Source organism: Poromitra crassiceps (assembly GCF_964638095.1).
Source record: "Poromitra crassiceps genome assembly, chromosome: 4".
Taxonomy (NCBI): domain Eukaryota; kingdom Metazoa; phylum Chordata; class Actinopteri; order Beryciformes; family Melamphaidae; genus Poromitra; species Poromitra crassiceps.
Genome location: NC_139626.1, coordinates 61,367,505 through 61,386,758, shown reverse-complemented (window position 1 = coordinate 61,386,758; position 19,254 = coordinate 61,367,505). Strand labels below are relative to the sequence as shown.

The following is a 19,254-nucleotide window of genomic DNA, read 5'->3' as shown; positions in this document are numbered from 1 at the left end:
TTGTCCTGTACAATTAATCAAAGTCTGGCAAATTAAATCTGCAGGACACCGTGTCCCGTAAATTATCTCCCGACGCAATTCATTAATTGTATTCATTTAAAATGGGCTGCACACACATTCAGTCACACACACATCCTTCTATTAAATAAATGCATATTAAAGGTCCTTGCACATCGGGAGCGTTTTTTTTCCGTGCGATTAATTCGCACGTCAATAATATTTTCCGAACCTATATCAGTTAATGCAACCGTGCATACCAACGGCGAAGTTTCGCTGAGCTTTTATTTTTTCGAACCACGGTCGATTTTTCAGAAATTCGCTTCGGACGTGTACACATCTGTGGCTGTGAATGATTGACGGGTAGGTCAAAACTCGCATCGCAATTTTGTGCCGTATATTCGCATCGCTCTTGACGTGTAAGGACCTTAAAGGTCATATATATATATATATATATATATATATATATCAAGCCTATATCAATTGCTTTTAAGCTCAATAAACAGATTTAATGTGTCCGGAATTTATCCCACTTGTCCTGTATTTGAAATCTTGCAGGACACATTGTCCTGCACCTGTTTTTCCAGCGGAAACACTGGCTCAAGTTGGACCGAATTCAGCTGTCATCCTGTGACCAGGAGGTGCTCGGTGCCGCATGTTTGCCAACAGCTCAGGGTTGTTGAAGCCTTTGACACAGTTTTCAATGTAACGAGTTGATCTGAAAACCTCCACCATGAAGTGGAGCTTGACCTCCTGGCAGGGCGAGGGCTTTTAAGACAGCTGATAACAACACCGCGCCTTAGTGACTCTGTGTGCCACTAAAACAACAATCTATTTCAGGATGTCGGCGTGGTGGAACCTGTCAAACCGGCTCTGTGGGGAATGTGTGGGTGTGCCTACAGGTATTGTTCAGGGTTGCTCACTCTTAATAGGGAGCCAAAGTGAACGTCACTTCCTGCCTTTCTCTGTGTACCAGAGTGTGAAAAAAGATGAGTGGTGGAACGGAGACAGACGTTACTTTTTTTTTTTTTTTATTAATCCCGTTTGAATAGAGAGCCAACGTGAATGTCATTTCCTGCTTCAGCATGCGTGCCAGAGATTTTCATCCGCCATTTATTTTCCCATAGACATTTCAGAAAATGCTTATAAAAATAGTTTTACTTGTTCAAACCAAACGATTCAGCTATATTTAGAATCAGGAGAGACCACAGAACATTTCGCTCGGACCAAAATGTAAAAATAAAGAAATAAAGAAATTAAAGAATTAAAGAAAATATGTTTTCGATGTTTTAAGTTTTGGTCCGAATTAAATGTTCTATGGTCCCTCCGGATTCTAAATATAGCTGAATCACATAGTTTGACCAAGTAAAACTATTTTTATAAGCATTTTACGAAAAGTCTATGGAAAATAAAATGGCAGACGAAATCCCTTGGTACACATGCCAAAGCAGGAAGTGGCGTTCACTTTGGCTCTCTAATTGTGCCACGGGGTATATATATATATATATACATATATATACATATATATATATATGTATATATATGTGCCACGGGGTACACACGGCTACAATTTGTCAAAAGAGAACTATGCATGTCAAAGTCGCAGTTTGTCCTGAAACTGAAACGTGAGGTTTAGTTTTGTCAATAGACTACATCTCTCGTGTCGCACAATATACATCACACCATCAATGACAATGGACCTGCGGGAGAGCCGCCACTTATGGTTGTGTGTAGTCTTTATGATTTATAACTTAAGTTATAACTTAAGTTTTATCACAAACGACGACTTTCTTGACATGCACAGTTATCTTTTAGATTGAGAAACGTGTGTACCCAGTGGCACAATTCAAACGGGATCAAAAAACAATGTGTCTCGTTCACCACCATTCATCTTTTTTCAGATGCTGGTACACAGAGAAAGGCAGGAAGTGACGTTCACTTTGGCTCTCTATAAAACTAGCCAAGTGGGTTTTTTTTAAACAGTAGAGGCCAGTGCACGGTTGCACTAAAATGTTTCTTCTCCATAAAAGCTGATACTAACTCGTGTGTGAGCAGCTACAACACCAACTGTTTTTCTAAGAGACCTTGCTAGAACCTGGTGTTTGGCCCCAGCCATTCTCCCGCCTGATGTCCGGGTCTCCGGGAAACTGCACACCGGTGTAGCTTTTGCACCCGGGAACACAACACTTTCCACCCATGACTATCCTTAACCTGTCCCTGGCCACTAAACTCTTAACAAACGAACAAAGAAAGACACAAACACACAACCTAGGGCCTAGAGTACGTCGGATAGCCTAGGTCCTAGGCTATCCGACGTACTCTAAAACTAAACCTATGTTACACTGAAACCCCTTTTAGACTGGCCAAAAATCCCACTAATATCCACAAACTAGTGGCATTTTCTTCAGTGTAAAAGTTTCCAAGCCGGGCCGTTTAGCTGATAGAGCGATCCTGCAAGTGAGGTGGGTTTTTACGTGGCGGCTCTGCTCCGGCTGGCCATATCAATCTTGGCGGTGGTCCAACACGTGAATTTCCGACCCTGCTTCTCGTCCTCCTGAGTTACCGCCCCTTTTCCAGCGTGAGTCAGTGAGATTCAGTGATTCCCACAGCCTGAAATTCAACTTCCTTAATGGTTAATTATTTTACATTGACAGAATATGCAGAGAAAAAAAGCATCTCTCATGCACGAGTGCACCCCACAGCCCAGGCGCAGACAGCGTCAAGTCAGCCAGAATGTAAGTAGGTCGTCCGCTTTAGCTCTTTCAAAAATAAAACCCTTGTTAACGTTAAAACATTTTGGGCCCTATCTTCGTACAGGCGATATCCCCTATTTACGCTTGCGCACCTGTTTGCGCTTGCCTTAAATCAGGCAAGATAACAGTCCGCCTTGCACATTTGTCCAGGTGTTATGCCGAGTTTTGCACCCGCGCCCAGCAGCAAAAAAAAAGGGAGCATAAGTGTAATGATTTATACAGAAACATAACTGTTTAAAAATTATATAATTGTTTGGGTAGACGTGACCTCCCTGTTTTTAAGTTAAAACAGCCCCAAAATCTCGTGAGGATGCCATACTCGCGGGGGAGCATAATTTATCACAACAACGGGCACAAGCGCAGATTAGAGGCATGTCAAATCATTTATGCACGGTGCAAACAGGATTTGGGCGGTGTTAACCACCAGAATTATTCACAGGTGTGGCCTGGCAATGCCAGGGCGTAGTGATGCGCGGGTCAGGTTTTTTTAAGGCCCGCCCCAACCCAACCCGTCATTGGAGCCAGCCGGCCCCGCCGGCCCCGTTAAAATATCTGAAAATTCCGAACCCAGCCCAACCCAGCAGCCCGCAACGGCCAATTTAATGTAATATGTCTCCGGACGCAGGAGGAGCACAGCAGAGCTTCCAAGGTGTGCAAAGTAGCTAATAACTCTCTCTCTCTCACACACACACACACACACACACAGACAGACACTCACATGCTGCGTGCGCGACAACAGTTGTAGCCTAGGCCTGCTCTGGATGAGTTGCGCTGCTGCTTTCATGTCGGTCTTTCTTCAATTAATCCATGGTCTTCAGATAGCGCGACCGACTACGCTTCCCCAAAGTGCGGATGGCGTGACCGCGCAGTGTTTCAAATGGAGGTAGCAGGTAGAGGTAGGCACTAGGCAGGCTACAGAAACAGTTCTTATTCTTCCCCATTTCTTTTAATTACCTCATGAGCTCTCAATTGGCCATGTAGCAGTAGTAGGCTACTAAACGTAGTAGTGCAGCAGGTGCGCATACGGCTTGCAGATACGGCCAGACTCGCTGTCTGATTTCTTTTAATTACCTCATGCGCACTCAATTGTTCACAGCCTACTCACGTTGCAGTAAAGTTGACAAATAGATTACAGTCGAGTCCACAACAGAAAATCTGCGGTGGCATTATATGGACACTTCAAATAATAATTACAGAGAATAATCCTTCCAAAATGTTTGTTTTACCTCATTGAAGCGTTTCTTTACTCCATGTAGGCTATAGAGAGTGCAGCAGGAGTCTGTCTGATTGTGTGTACCTACATGTGAGAGAGAGTTAACGTCTTTAAGGTTAATTACTCTGCGTGTTTCATTGCTCTAAATTATTTAATAATGTTGCTTTGTCACGTTCTGAGCCTGCCCCGCCCGCACCCGCGATATTTTCATAATTTGCCAACCCAGCCCGCCTGCGGGGCGGCCCAGCCCGCGGGACCCGGCGGGTTCTGGGTGACCCGCGCTAGCCTGGGTAAACCCATCCCTCACGTGACCTGCTCTCAGACCTGTTCTCAGTCACTAGTGACTGAGAACAGGTCTGAGAGCAGGTCACGTGGGGGCTGGGTTTACCTAGGCTAGACCCGCGCATCACTACTATGCACTCTAATCAAAACACTCCACAAATCTCTCTCTCTATTCAACAATTCTCCACACTCGCCACAAGGTGGTGTGCAGCCCCTTTTATAAACTTTGGCTGACAGCGGCCTAGGTGTGAGAGATGGGCGGGCTCACGAACCGAGCTACGTCACATTCCAACAGCTCTCCCAATAGAAAGAGAGGGAAATGTAGGCCTAGGTCTGGCATCCAATAGAAAGAGGGGGAAATGTAGGCCTAGGTCTGGTCTGCCAATAGAGAGGGAAATGTAGGCCTAGGTCTGGCATCCAATAGAAAGAGAGGGAAATGTAGGCCTAGGTCTGGTCTGCCAATAGAAAGAGGGGGAAATGTAGGCCTAGGTCTGGTCTGCCAATAGAAAGAGGGGGAAATGTAGGCCTAGGTCTGGCATCCAATAGAAAGAGAGGGAAATGTAGGCCTAGGTCTGGCATTTTGCCTTTGAGAAGAGATGAGGAATTACTCAGATTTACAGTCAATGTCAGGACTTTGACCTGGATTCATCAAGAACACAAGTCAATTCCAATATATATTGATTTTCAGCAGAAAAAAGTCGAAAGGTGTTGAGTATCTCTTTAAATACTGCTGATTATATTGGATCGCTATGCTGAGGTCAACATGACTGCATCCCACACAAATGCATACAATTATGATTTAATAAAGATTTCCAGGGACAAACAATACTCTTGATATTTTCTTTCATTAACGTCAAACCTGAGAGCTTGAAGTGCTGGAACTTCCAACTGATATAACATGATATATATATATATATATATATATATATATATATATATATATATATATATATATATATATACACAGGTATATATATATAATATATATATATATATAATATATATATATATGATATAACATGATGAGCTGCGCTGGTCACTTTGCTCACAAGGGAGCAAAACTGAATTTACAGTCAAGATGATTTCGCGGAAAATGAGCCATGATTTGGTACAACTGAAATCAACTAAATCTGTCTGTAGCCCTCTCGTTAGGGGTTCCAGTCTTTTGTCTTGAGCTGCACTCAGGCCAATTCCGATGGAGAAGTGAATGAAAGTTTTGGAGAACGGGCTGATCTGTCCACTCGGTGCTGTAGCCCAGAGTGAGTCTGTAGGTCTGTAGGCTCTGCGGCCGCTCGGCTAGGAGAGCTTCAGGCCCTGAACGTTGGCTTTCAGGTTGGACATCTGCTTCTCCTGCCGGGCTTTCTCCTGCTTGAACGCCATGGTGTTGGCTTTCTTCTCCGTTCTCCTCTCCTGTAGACACACAGGAAGGCAGGGTTCATACAGCTTCGCCCTTTCAGAGCACAGAGCAGATGCTCTGCTCATGTGGTACATGAATATAGTATGAGGCTGCCGGCCGCACACAGTCTACTTGCACACAGTCTACTTGCACACAGTCTACTTGCACACAGTCTACTTGCAAATCTCAAATTATCGTGCCGTTTCCGTCATAGACCTTTTTCATATCGGTAAACGTGGATAATATCTCCAGTAGGCTAGATTAGATTGTCATTAACAAATGCAGGACAACAATCAACATAATAAATTAGCGTCAAGATTAAATATTCCATCAATAATAGATCAGTATTTTCTTTTATTTATTTATTTTTAATTTATACAATACGAAATCTTTAATAATAATGTTTAACCGTAGTTTTTTCTCACAACACCCCACGTGAAGTAAAGTTTATTTTATATACATTGACGAAATAAAGGTAAAGGTAAAGTAAAGTCCCACTGATTGTCACACAATGTGTGAAATTTGTTCTCCGCATTTGACCCATCCCCTGGGGGAGCGGTGAGCGGCAGCGTGCGCCGCGCTCGGGAATGGTGATCTAACCCCCCAATTCCAACCCTTTGATGCCGAGTGCCAAGCAGGGAGGCAAATGGGTCCCATTTTTATAGTCTTTGGTATGACTCGGCCGGGGATCGAACTCACGACCTCCCAGTCTCAGGGCGGACACTCAGACCACAAGGCCACTGAGCTGGTTATATATCCTAAATATCCTAATGGTTCCGACTTTGACAAATGCTTGAAAGGGCTTCCCATAAGTAGACCATTACTCCATAGTCATATTTGTTGGATTTACATTAAACTCAAGACCATTTATTTGCTTATGTTTATTTCAGACCCTGTAATATCTGTATGTTCAACTCAGTTCATGGAAATAATCAAAGCTCAAACAACAAAGGATTATCTGACAGGAATCATTTCCATATTGTACCACCAACCCATGCCAGTTGACTAAGTGCATAGTATCTTAATTACTAAAATATAAGGTGACTAAGAATGGCAACCATATTACAGTTTCGGCAACCAAAAGCTGATGCCTAGTGACTGTGGAGTCGCAGGGCTGCATCGGGGAGATGAGAGAGAGAGAGTCTGTGTGTGATGTCATCTTATTAATATTGATTTAGGGTTTTAGGAATATTAGAAACATGTTTATTTTGGGGTGCACATTTTGCTGTTTGCTGTCCCTATTGTTTATATGTTAAAATGTGGTTGCCACTGAGGCAACCACAGGCCAATTTTATTTTCAAATGTTTTTTTTTCTTTTTTCGGCTAATATTTTTTTCCCCGTTTTTTTATCCCATTTTTATCCCCCATTAGTGCTAATTTTAATTTATTTATCCTGGTTGCTGCTCCACCCTCTGCTGATCTGGGGAGAGCCGAAAACTGGCTCCATGCTTCCTCCGAGACATGGGCAGTTAGCCAGCCGCTTCTTTTCACCTGACAGGGGAAGTTTCACCGGTAGGACATAGCACGTGGGAGGATCACACTATTCCAACCAGTTCCCCTCCCTCCGAACAGGCGCCCTTAACGACCAGAGGAGGAACCACATTAGCAACCAGGATATTGCATGTTTTGGTGAAGGGGGTTCCTATATGAAGGAAACCCACAGGGGGCACGGGGAGAACATGCAAACTCCACACAGAAAGGCCGTTTTGACGAGCCCACCCGGGCAGTGGGCACTCGAGGACATGCGGACGGGCACGCATTCCTTGAACCCCTAAATATGAAAATATGTGTTTTGGAATTATCAGGTGAGATAAAGTTGGAAAATGAGCAGAGCCTTTTGTGTGTGCCTCCTCTCTCCTGCTTCGCTACCCCTGACCAGCCAATCAGAGTGATTTCTCTACCACTGACCAGCCAATCAGAGTGACTTCTCTCACCAACGAGAGAGAAGTCACTCTCTCGGCCGGAAAAGCCGCCGCATAAGCCGACTACAGAGAGAACGAACGGTGCGGGACACACCGCAAATACTAGAGCGACAGACACCCAGACATGGCCAACGGCCGACCCGATGCGTCTGGGGGCTTCGCTGTGGGTGCCTGGATTTAAAGGTAGTGTAACCCACCTTGCGCTCCTCCTTGATGGCCTGTTTCCTGGCCCTCCTCTCCTCCTTGCTCTCGTCCTTGCTGCGGGGCTGGGTGGAGACGCGCGGCAGGTCTGAATCGTTGATGCGCTCCATGCGCTCGGCCTGCTTGGCGGTCGGCCCTCTGCCCGGCAGGACGTCCAGGGGGATGCCCGTCTTGCAGGACACTCGGATCGGATTCGACTGGGGAGCGCACGCAAGAAAGACAAGTTCATTCAGGGCACAGTCAAACCCTTCTTCAGTGAGCTGTATGTGAGCCGAGTGTACCTAATGACAATCTATTAGTTACAATTTAGTGTTTAATTAGTAACTTAGTAAATACAGGGTCCCACTGTCGCCATTGTCAAATTAAACAACTTTGCCCCGATTTTCTGTAACCAAGTCAAAGTGCTTCCTTGACCCTAAATTGTGATTTCTTCCTGGGTTGTGAATGTTTTTTCAGTCTGCTCTCCACAACAGCTGTGCTCAAATCCTCCATTTGAGCTCATGACTGAGTGAAACAAGTTGTACTATACTGTACCTTCTGCAGTGGTGTATAAAGTACTCGAAAACCATACTTGAGTAAAAGTAAAGATATCTTCCCAGAAAAAGACTTTGGTAAAAGTCAAAGTCACTCATTAGAATATTACTTGAGTAAAAGTCTTAAAGTACTTGATATTTTCTGTACTTAAGTATCAAAAGTAATTTTCTCATATTAATACTTAAGTATTGAAAGTAAAAAGTACAAGTAAATGCTGCTAAAAAAAAATCAAGCAAAAGACATGCCTGGGCTTGAGTGGAAGGCTATTTCTTCTTCTTGACTTTTATAGCCACTGGCAAACAACGTTATGTTGCACTACAGCCACCAAATGGAATGGCGTGTGGATCGTGATTAACGTAACTCGCAAACTAGGAGCACTGATTCGGCAAACCTGATTGCTTGCAGGCTACGCAATTTCTTCTGATTTTACTTTGTAACTAAGATGCTTGGGGGAAATGTAGTGGAGTAAATGTATCCATTTTTGGGGGGAAATGTAGTGGAGTAAAAGTGAAAGTTGACAGAAATATAAATACTCAAGTAAAGTACAGATACTCAGAAAAAATACTTAAGTACAGTACTCAAGTATTTATACTTTTTACATTACACCACTGACCTTCTGCTATAGTCCTATAAAGGCAGTGGTTCTCAAAGTGGGGTCCGGGGACCCCCAGCGGTCCTTGAGGGGGTTGCAGGGGGTCCCCAGCAAAAGGGGGATCATTTATTTTCACTATAATGCCATCCATACTAATACAATGGCAATATAATAATGTATGGCTATTTTGGTCATGGGTTTCATACACTTTCTGTAACAAAACATCTAAAAGCTAAATTCTTATCAGATGGGACCCTGGGACAAAGTCTTATCAAATGGGGGTCCGTGGTCTAACTTGTGTCAGTTTAGGGGTTCTTGACGTGAAACAGTTTGAGAACATTCCCTGAGTTCTCCAGAGCATTGTAGCAAATGATGAAAGTAAAAAAAGAAATAGACACAACCTCTCTAGTAAAAAAAAACAAATACACACCTCCTCTCCAGTAAAAAAAGAAATACACACAACCGCTCTAGTAAAAAGAAATACACACAACCTCTCTAGTAAAAACAAATACACACAACCTCTCCAGTAAAACAAATACACACAACCTCTCCAGTAAAAACAAATACACACAACCTCTCCAGTAAAACAAATACACACAACCTCTCCAGTAAAACAAATACACACCTCTCCAGTAAAAAAAATACACACTTCTCCAGTAAAAAAAAAAAGAAATGCACACAACCTCTCTAGTAAAAAAAAAAATACACACAACCTCTCCAGTAATAGCAGCAGCCAAAAAAATCCATACAGACAAATGCTCTTACCTTTGGTGGATCTTGAATGATTTTGGGCCGGTTATACAAGTTTGAATATGTACCTACAGAGAAGAAGAAACAAGGTGGAAACTGTTGGTCAAATGCAGTAAAAAAAGAAAAGAAAAAGACATACATATAGAATAATAATAATACAGATGCAATTCACCCACACACTCATGCATGGCCTCTGCGTAAAGTACATTTGACATAATACAATGATCTAGTAGCGGTTTCCTTTATTACCTGTACTTGCTCTGGCTTTTCCAAATGTACACAGATATGGTACGTAATAATAATGGTACAAAATGATGTGAAATTCCATGGTTTATTATTATTGATAAAGGTTTGTAAAATCACATAAAAAAAGAAAAGGTGAAGTTGACGCTTTTCAGTCTTTCAAAACAGTCATAATTAGACCTTTCCATACAGGCTGAATCAATTATTTTAATTCTGTTATTTATTTATTTTTAATTGTAATTTCTAGCTGGTTGTTTTCCCAAAATGGTTATTATTCAGTTAAGTTTGTATTACTTAGTACTATTTTTTTCCTATTTTCATTTGTAGGTCAATTTCATTTTCATTTCTATTTCTAAGTGAATTATTTATAGTTTATTTCCTTCTCAGTGACTCAGTTGTATTTGATATGTCAAAGTATCATCTCATGAGCCCTATGGGTTTTTTTTTTCAGCCACTAGTGGACAATCTTATTTAATTCTATCTTGTGGTATTTTATATTTGACTTTCTTGCACAAATAAACTAAACTAATATGATGAAGAAACCAGACCAATCAAATCAAATCTGTTTTCACACCCTTCTCATTCCACACTGACATGGAGAAGTCAAGTATTACAGTAGATTTCTACAGAGAGGGATGCTGACATCTGCTGGCCCAGGGGCTGTATGACGTGCAATAAAAAAGTGTGGAGAGAACAAAAAAAAAGCAGCTGCCAAGCAAACGATCAATAAAGGACAATACATTTGATGTGTAAATGAAATCCCTGTCATGTTTAATTCAATCTGCTCCACTTAGCGATCGCCCAGTCAAATGTTTTCTCCCAAAACTGGAGGCTTTTGAGTGTAAATGCAACTCACTGATGATGGTTTCACAGTCCCACTTCTCTGTCAGAGTCTCCATCACCAGAGTCTCCATCTCCTGCTCCTCTTCCTCATCTTCTTCCTCCTCCTTCACCACGGGGAGCTCTTTGGGGCCGAGGTCATCGGGTCGCTGGTATCTGGACCACAGACAGCTCAGTGTTAGTGTGGGGCAGTTAAAGCAATGACCTACTTACTTACAACGTTTCATCTGGACCACAGACAGCTCAGTGTTAGTGTGGGGCAGTTAAAGCAATGACCTACTTACTTACCTACAACGTTTCATCTGGACCACAGACAGCTCAGTGTTAGTGTGGGGCAGTTAAAGCAATGACCTACTTACTTACCTACAACGTTTCATCTGGACCACAGACAGCTCAGTGTTAGTGTGGGGCAGTTAAAGCAATGACCTACTTACTTACCTACAACGTTTCATCTGGACCACAGACAGCTCAGTGTTAGTGTGGGGCAGTTAAAGCTGGTATCTGGACCACAGACAGCTCAGTGTTAGTGTGGGGCAGTTAAAGGCAGTTAAAGCAATGACCTACTTACTTACCTACAACGTTTCGTGCTGTCACGTGAATCCATGCGGAAGTTACTGTCGGCACCTTTATGCGATTCGCCGCGGCTATTGACACGCCCCCGTTGGCGAGTGGGCGTGTCAAGTGAATCAAGTTTGTCCTTGGCCCATGGCCAACCTTTTTTTGCAAAGTTTGGTGGCATTACGTGAATCCGTTTGGAAGTGCCTTTTTGTCTTCACACACACACAAACACACACACACACACACACACACACGCACGCACGCACGCACGCGCACACAGGCACACACACAGACACACACACACACACACACGCACACACACACACACACGCACACGCACACACACAACCCTGCCCGCTTTTGGCCAGTGGACGTGGAAAGTTGACAAGCCTTTTTGCCAAGTTCCGTGCAAATCTGTTCATAACTTTGCGAGATGTCCTGCAGACAAGCAAGGGCGAAAACATCACCTCCAGCCAACAGCCAACTCTGTGGAGGAGTAGGAGGTTCTGTAAGGCCTGCTGCCAGTTCCAACCAAGACCAAGTTCAAACAGATCTTGGTGGTGGACAATTTGACTGTGCACACAATCCACAATACAAAATGTCAATACATGTATTGTTTCATAATTCAACACATTTGCCCCCAAAAAAGACCAAATCAGATCGAGAGGGAAAGAAATTCCCTCTATATATATATATATATATATATACATACAGTATATATATATATATATATATATATACTGTATGTATATATATATATATATATTTATTTTTTCTTGTCCTGGCATCTGCTGCCCACTTTCACTCTACATTTCCTGTCTATTCAAAGGAGGATCTGGGCGGTGTTCTGTCTCACTCACTCCTTCTCCTTCTGTCTGAAGTAGTCTTTGATGACCTCCTCCAGGCGAGCGCTGTCCGGTGCGATGAAGCCTTCCAGCTCGGCGTTGTCCAGGGCGCCGATCTCATCGTCGTCAAACTGCTCGTAAAACTGAAAGCACACAAACACCCGCACAGCGTCTAGGTTCCTGCCTCTACATACATCTGGCGTTAAAGGAGAACTTCACTGAAAAACAATGCCCCCCCCCCCCAATGTTTCTTGGCCAATTTTCCCCCCTGCTCCCCCGGTCGCTGCTCCACCCTCTGCCGATCTGGGGAGAGCCGTAGACTAGCCCCATGCTTCCTCCGACACGTGCGCAGTTTTGCCAGCCGCTTCTTTTCGCCTGACAGCGGGGAGCTTCACCGCCGGGACGCAGCACGTGGGAGGATCACGCTATTCCCCGCCAGTTCCCTTCGCTAGCCCGGATATGGGTGAGATCATGTGGAAAAGAAAACATGCATTGTTTTTCGGTGAAATTCTCCTTTAAGGTTTCCTCCTGCTGGGGAGAATAACTGGAGACAAACATGGAAACAGGGATGATGTTATCCTGACTGACTTGTTTCCATGGAAACAGGGATGATGTTATCCTGACTGACTTGTTTCCATGGAAACAGGGATGATGTTATCCTGACTGACTTGTTTCCAGTGTTTCTTCTCATACATTTGTTGTTCTTTGACCTGTTTTTGCCTCTCTGGTTTTAATGAGCAGCAAACCTTCCCCACTGCAAATGCTCAACAAACAGTTGTGATATGTGAAACTATTTCAAAATGAATGGTCAAATCATCCTACATCAACTCCAAGAGGAGACTTGAGACTTGACTTGGGTTCTGATGCCTTGGGACTTGACTTTGACTTGTACTTTGATGACTTGAAAAGATTTCTAAAGTCTTCACTCAAGATCTTGTGTTTTTGTCAATGCCTTAGATTGAAAGTGATTAGATTCGTTCCAACAGACTGAATTCAAATCGTGTTTTCTGAATTTGTAAGGAATGATTGAATTTATTGACATTGAAACTGATTATAGAAATCAAACTCACGATCCTCTTACCAAGTTTGTATCCTATTAAAACCATATTGCATTGAAAAGTCCAGATATTTAGTTGTAACATTAAATTGATTTGATTCGTTCCGACGTGACTTGTTGTTGTACATTTAGACTTGAGACTTGACAATATTGAATTGGACTTGGGTTAATCTACATTTAGATTTGGGACTGACTTGGGACCTTTGAGCAAAATTGACTTGGTTACACCTCTGTCATGGAGGACAGGTAAATAGACGGCCAGGCAGGTGAACAAAAATATTTTGAAAAACTGAAATAATCAAAGTATAAAGTATCAGTAAAGAATAAAGTATGATGTCAGCATGCGTGAGGGACCTTCTCAAAGCGGTCGTCCAGCAGGCTGAGTTGCTCGTTCCTTATCATGACGGAAGAGGTGAGAGAGTACTCTGTGAAGCGGCTCTTAGTTTCCTCGTCCAGGAACAGGAAGTCCTGCCTCTCGTCTCCCTCTGTGTCCTCAGAGTCTGTGTCCTCCCACTCATCATCATCATCATCTTCTTCACCTCTACAACAGCTGCACACAAACACACAATCACATTGACCTTTAACTGACACTGAAGCTGGATTTCTGACATCGCCAACATCCTGTCAACCACACATGGGCAAAATACGGCCCCCTGTGTGTGGCCCGCGATGGAATTGCAAAAATAATAATAATATATATATTTTTTTGCAACAGTGAACCTGAACTCAACATGCAAGATACACTGAATAAGTGTCCAAATGTTCATGTCATTCTGGCCAATACTCCACTTCTGTTATAGCAGAACAGTCTGGAATATGGAATATCTTTCAATAATCTTTATGACTAAAAGGCTAAAAGTAATCTAATGTGTAAGAAATGACTGTTCTACATTGAAGTAGAAATTGAAATAATTAACTTGTTGGTTTTGCATTTATTTAGCTTCAAGAGTGCATTTTTGTTCATGTGACCCTGAACACACGCTTTGAGAATCCCGGGCCACTTACTGATACTTATGCTTAAATCAACCCATTCATATTCTGGTTTATTTCAAGAAAAACATTTCGGCTAGTGGAAATTGTAATTGGCTGGTAACTTTAAAATCTAGCAGCCATATTGGCAGGTGGTGAAAAAAGTTAATTTCATGCCCTGCAGGGAGAGCAGGTGGTGACATAGGAGTGTGTGTGTGTGTGTGTGTGTGTGTGTGTGTGTGTGTGTGTGTGTGTGTGTGTGTGTGTGTGTGTATGTGTCAATAGCACATATCCTAAACGGCTGCAGCCAATACAAAGGACTTTACATAAGCAGGCACGACCGCCTGGTGGATCTGGTGTCAAACAGCATCAGAGAAGTACAGGACAATACAACAGAAATGCACAAACACAGCACTGTCAAACTGGACTGGTTCAATCACAACACCACCGGCAATAACACACTGCACAATATCCCAAATACCCCAGACATTGTTTTCATCAATGAAAGCAGAAAGTCAGTCGCCATCATTGAAACAGCTGCTCTTTTGATCTGTACATGGACACCTGCTTCACAAGCAAACTCATGAACTATCAGCCCTTGGTAGAATATACTACAACTCTAGGCTACAGCTGTCAACTCATTGTGCTTGTGTTTGGGAGTCTGGGGCATGTCCACAAACTCCTGCTCCGTGGACTGCAACTAGGCAGGCTGCTAAAGCCTGATGCAAAACAAATTAGCAAAATACTGCTCCATCTCAGCCATTATAGGCAGCCTCTTTATCTGGAGAAGACGGTGCTTTGTAAACCCTTGAGTGCTAAACATGCTTACATTATGTCAGTTTGCATACTTTATATTTAAGTCATCATCTTGCTGCAATGTCTTTTCCTGTGCTTAAGAATTACCTGCATCAGTGTCTGGTTCAATATAAATGTACTGTGGCCTTCTTTTAAAATGTGTGTGTGTGTGTGTGTGTGTGTGTGTGTGTGTGTGTGTGTGTGTGTGTGTGTGTGTGTGTGTGTGTGTCCGTGTGCTATCTGTGCGTGCAGGCAGTGTGTGTGTGTGTATGTGTGTGTGTGTGTCCATGCTATCTGTGCGTGCAGGCAGTGTGTGTCATAATATCCCGAGGATGATGACAAGCAGATATAATAGAGGAAGGAGAGAAGAGGCCCCAAAGTGTCACAACTCATTTACCAAACCGTCTCCTTTCTTTGTTACTTCTTCTCGTCCCTCCTTCCTCTTTTTAATTTCAACACTTCTGCTTAAAACTCTCCCTCGTCCGTTCAGACGAGGGAGCTACGTCCTAGCCTGTGTAAACCCAGCCCCCACGTGACCTGCTCTCAGAGTTCTCAGTCACTACCTGGGGGAGGGGGGGGGGGGCTCTGGTACGTAGAGGGACCGGGCTGTTAGTCCATGGGCCAGACCAGATATCGGTACCATCTGGGTGGGCAAAACTTTACCTATACTAAATTGTTTATAGGGTCAATATAAGTAAATTAATATATGATAGCCTTTCCACAGGAGTAGCTTTTCATATTTATTGGACATTTTCTTATTTTCCCCTATTTAGTCCATGGGCCAAACACAAAAATTGCACATATCGGTACCACTCAATGGACAAATTCTAATCATGATTTTTGAACAGGTATATATCCATAGATGATATTTTAGTATGATAGCCTTTGCAGAATGGCAGCTTTGTCACAGTTATCGGCTCATGAAGTTAGCCAGCCCCTACAATAAATTTGATTCTAGGTGCTGATGCATAACCTATTTTAGGCTCAGGACCTTTAACCATGTTCTATGAGAACATGTTTGACAACATTTTAAAGGGTAGATTCTTAGCTTTCATTTGAGCTCAGTTGTGAGTCTGTCTGATAAATAAAGAGCTCACATGGGCTCTTCAAAGTGTCAGTGACATTCATTTTTCCAGTTTTCGCCTAAATTATAGTCTTTATTTCAGCACTGTGGCATCTAGGAACATCACAGACACAAACAACAAACACTGGAATACTCATAGGACTATAAGGATTCAGAAAAGGTATAATCAACGCATACTATCCCATCGTGAGGGGTGAATTTGGCCCTTTGAATTTGGTAGAAGAATGCCTTCTCGAGGGAAATGGGCCAGAACCCAAAATGTAAGATATCGGTACCATCCGGGTGGACAAATTCTACTTGTGATTTTTTTAAATTCCTATTCATCCCTAGATTATGTTTTTATATTATAGACCTTGATGACCATGGTAACTTATTAACCACCCCTCTTAAATTATGGACTTATGGGAATTATGGGAAATCATCTTTCTTTCATTATATCCTCTCCCTGGGGTGTCTGGACTACTGTTAATATTATATGTCTAGATATAGGCATGCTATCCTATGATACTATACATACCATACCATACTATACTATACTAGATAGATATGCTATACTTAATTGTCTACTAAATTGGCACATTTCCCAGTCAAAAAGAGGGTAAATTGGCACGCTTTTCAGTCAAAAATTGTTTTATTTGTGTTACGGTATATGTACAGCTACATTCAAAATGTTTCCAGTCTTTCAACACAATATTAGGACAATCTACCCTTCCTGAGACCATGTCATCCACTAGGGCAACACCATCATCGTCATTCACATCTGAGGCTGTCAGCTGTGCAGCAAGCTCTTCTTCACTGTGTTGGTTGGCACATGTTTGTAGTTTGCACAGGTTTGTGCATTTCAGACCGTTATTGAGACATGTGCACTCTGGTGGTTTGCACAACCTCACACACTTGCAGGAGAGCAACTGCAAGACGGCACCTGGTGCTGGGGAACCGTGCATCCACTGGATTTCAAGCTGCCCCTCATCATCTGTGGTCCACCTATGGTCCTTAAAGTACACTCCATTGTTGATATCATGGAAAACTCCTTTGTGAATCCACTCAGTCCAGACCAATATGAGTTTGTCAGCTTGTCAACTGCAACTGTTGCCCTGCCAGATGTAGCTAACCTGCATGATTCCAGCCACAACATCCAGCAGTGGAGGAAACTGCTCTACAGCACTGCCAGCAAAGCCAGTCTGATCAAATTCTTGTTTGAGGAATGGAAAGGACCCAAACACAGATAGAAACTACAAGACAAGGCCTTATATGTTACCTGTGAAGTAGTCTGCTTCAAAATCAACAAGAACCAATGGGAGGAGGTAACACAGCTCAAATCCTCTCAGGAAGAAGCTGACACCTGCATGCTAATGCATGCTCTCCATGTAGCAGAGTCTGGCTTCAAGGCAGTGATCATCATGGCAGACACAGATGTCCTGCTACTGACTCTGGGTTGGAGCAAGGACATCCCATGCCCAATGTACCAAAAATGTGGAACACAGAACAAGACAATGTTCCAGGACATCACCAAACTATGCAAATCACGCGGCGATAGTATTGCTGGCGCCTTGATTGGCATGCACACGTTCACTGGCTGCAACACTGTCAGCGCATTTGCAGGACAGGGAAAAATGGGCACCCTGAACAGACAGGACATATCAAGAAGCCTTCCTTGAGCTCGGCCGTGCTTGGCATGTCTCTAATGAGCTCTTCAAGAAGCTGCTGGAAATCATGTGCCACATGTATATGTACCCTCTACACACATTACAGATGTCAACCTCCTCCGATACCAACTTTTCTGCACCATACAGTACGTGGGGAGGTCGAGTCCAGCCAGCTTCCACCATTTGAGGATTGGCTATTAATGCATTCCATTCATGCAAACAATCAGACTGCAATCTGTAGACGGTGTCTTCAAACCCAGCCATCTGTACCAAGCCCCAAGGACCATGGGTGGACCACAGACGATGAGGGGCAGCTTGAAATCCAGTGGATGCACGGTTTCCCAGCACCAGACTGTTTTGCAGTTGCTCTCCTGCAAGTGTGTGAGGTCGTGCACAGGTCTCAATAATGGTCTGAAGTGCACAAACCTGTGCAAACTACAAAAATGTGCCAACCAGCACACTCAGATGTGGATGACGATGATGGTGTTGCCCTCGTGGGTGGCATGGTGTCTCAGGAAGGGTAGATTGTCTTAATATTGTCCTGAAAGACTGGAAATATTTTGAATGTAGCTGTTCATATAATGTAACACAAATAAAACTATTTTTGGCACTTTCCTGGTTTTGAACGACAGCAGTCCATAATTTAAGAGGGGATAAGCACTAATAAGCTACCAGTCATCAAAGTCTATCATATAAAAACATAATCTAGGGATGTATATTAATTTTAAAAATCACAAGTAAAATTTGCCCACCTGGCTGGTACCGATATGTTAAATTTAGGGCTCTGGCTCATTTCCCTTGAGAAGTCATTCTTCTACCTTAAGGGCCACATTCACCCCTCACGATGGGTACATTATACCTTTTCTGAATCATTATAGTCCTATGAGTATTCCAGTGTTTGTTGTTTGTGTCTGTGATGTTCCTAGTTGCCACAGTGCTGAAATAAAGACTATAGTTTAGGCGAAAACTGTGGAAAAATGAATGTCACTGACACTTTGAAGAGCCCATGTGAGCTCTTTATTTGTCAGACAGACTCACAACTGAGCTTAAATGAAAGCTAAGAAGCTACCCTTTAAAATGTTGTCAAACATGTTCTCACAGAACATGAGTAAAGGTCCTGAAAATCTGCATAGAATAGGGTATGCATCAGCGCCTAGAATCCAATTTATTGTAAGGGCTGGCTAACTTCATGAGCTGATACCTGTGACAAAGCTACCATTCTGCAAAGGCTATCATACTAAAACATCATCTATGGATATATACCTGTTCAAAAATCATGATTCGAATTTGCCCACTTGAGTGGTACCGTGAAATTTTGGGGTTTGGCCCATGGACTATCTGTGGGTTGCCACCCGGCCGGGCTCCTCCTTCGTCTCACCAGGTCTAGGACCTGTGCGCTGCACCAGACTTCCCCGCTCCAAACATCTCACATATTTTGAGTAGGGATGTCGACCGATAACCGTTTAACCGATAATCGACCGTTTCAACATTAACCGATTAATACTATCAGTTAAACGGTTAAAAACAAATATATTGCACGTTCCCTAAACACATGCCATGCCATGTGGGTAGGTTTT

General features: G+C 43.0%; 1 protein-coding gene across 1 annotated transcript in view; it reads right to left on the bottom strand.

Annotated features, from left to right (window-relative positions):
- Nucleotides 1-5,275: 5,275 nt before the first annotated feature.
- The window catches only part of LOC310774515 (protein LTV1 homolog), a 70,785-nt gene continuing 56,806 nt past the window's right edge, over nucleotides 5,276-19,254 (bottom strand). Inside the window, exons 6-11 of the mRNA XM_083634596.1 lie at nucleotides 13,538-13,733; nucleotides 12,142-12,269; nucleotides 10,740-10,879; nucleotides 9,656-9,708; nucleotides 7,761-7,961; nucleotides 5,276-5,655 (exon numbers count right to left, since the gene is read on the bottom strand). Coding sequence (XP_083490722.1) covers nucleotides 5,542-5,655; nucleotides 7,761-7,961; nucleotides 9,656-9,708; nucleotides 10,740-10,879; nucleotides 12,142-12,269; nucleotides 13,538-13,733 — 832 coding nt within the window. The 3' untranslated portion in view covers nucleotides 5,276-5,541. The remainder of the gene's footprint in view (nucleotides 5,656-7,760; nucleotides 7,962-9,655; nucleotides 9,709-10,739; nucleotides 10,880-12,141; nucleotides 12,270-13,537; nucleotides 13,734-19,254) is intronic.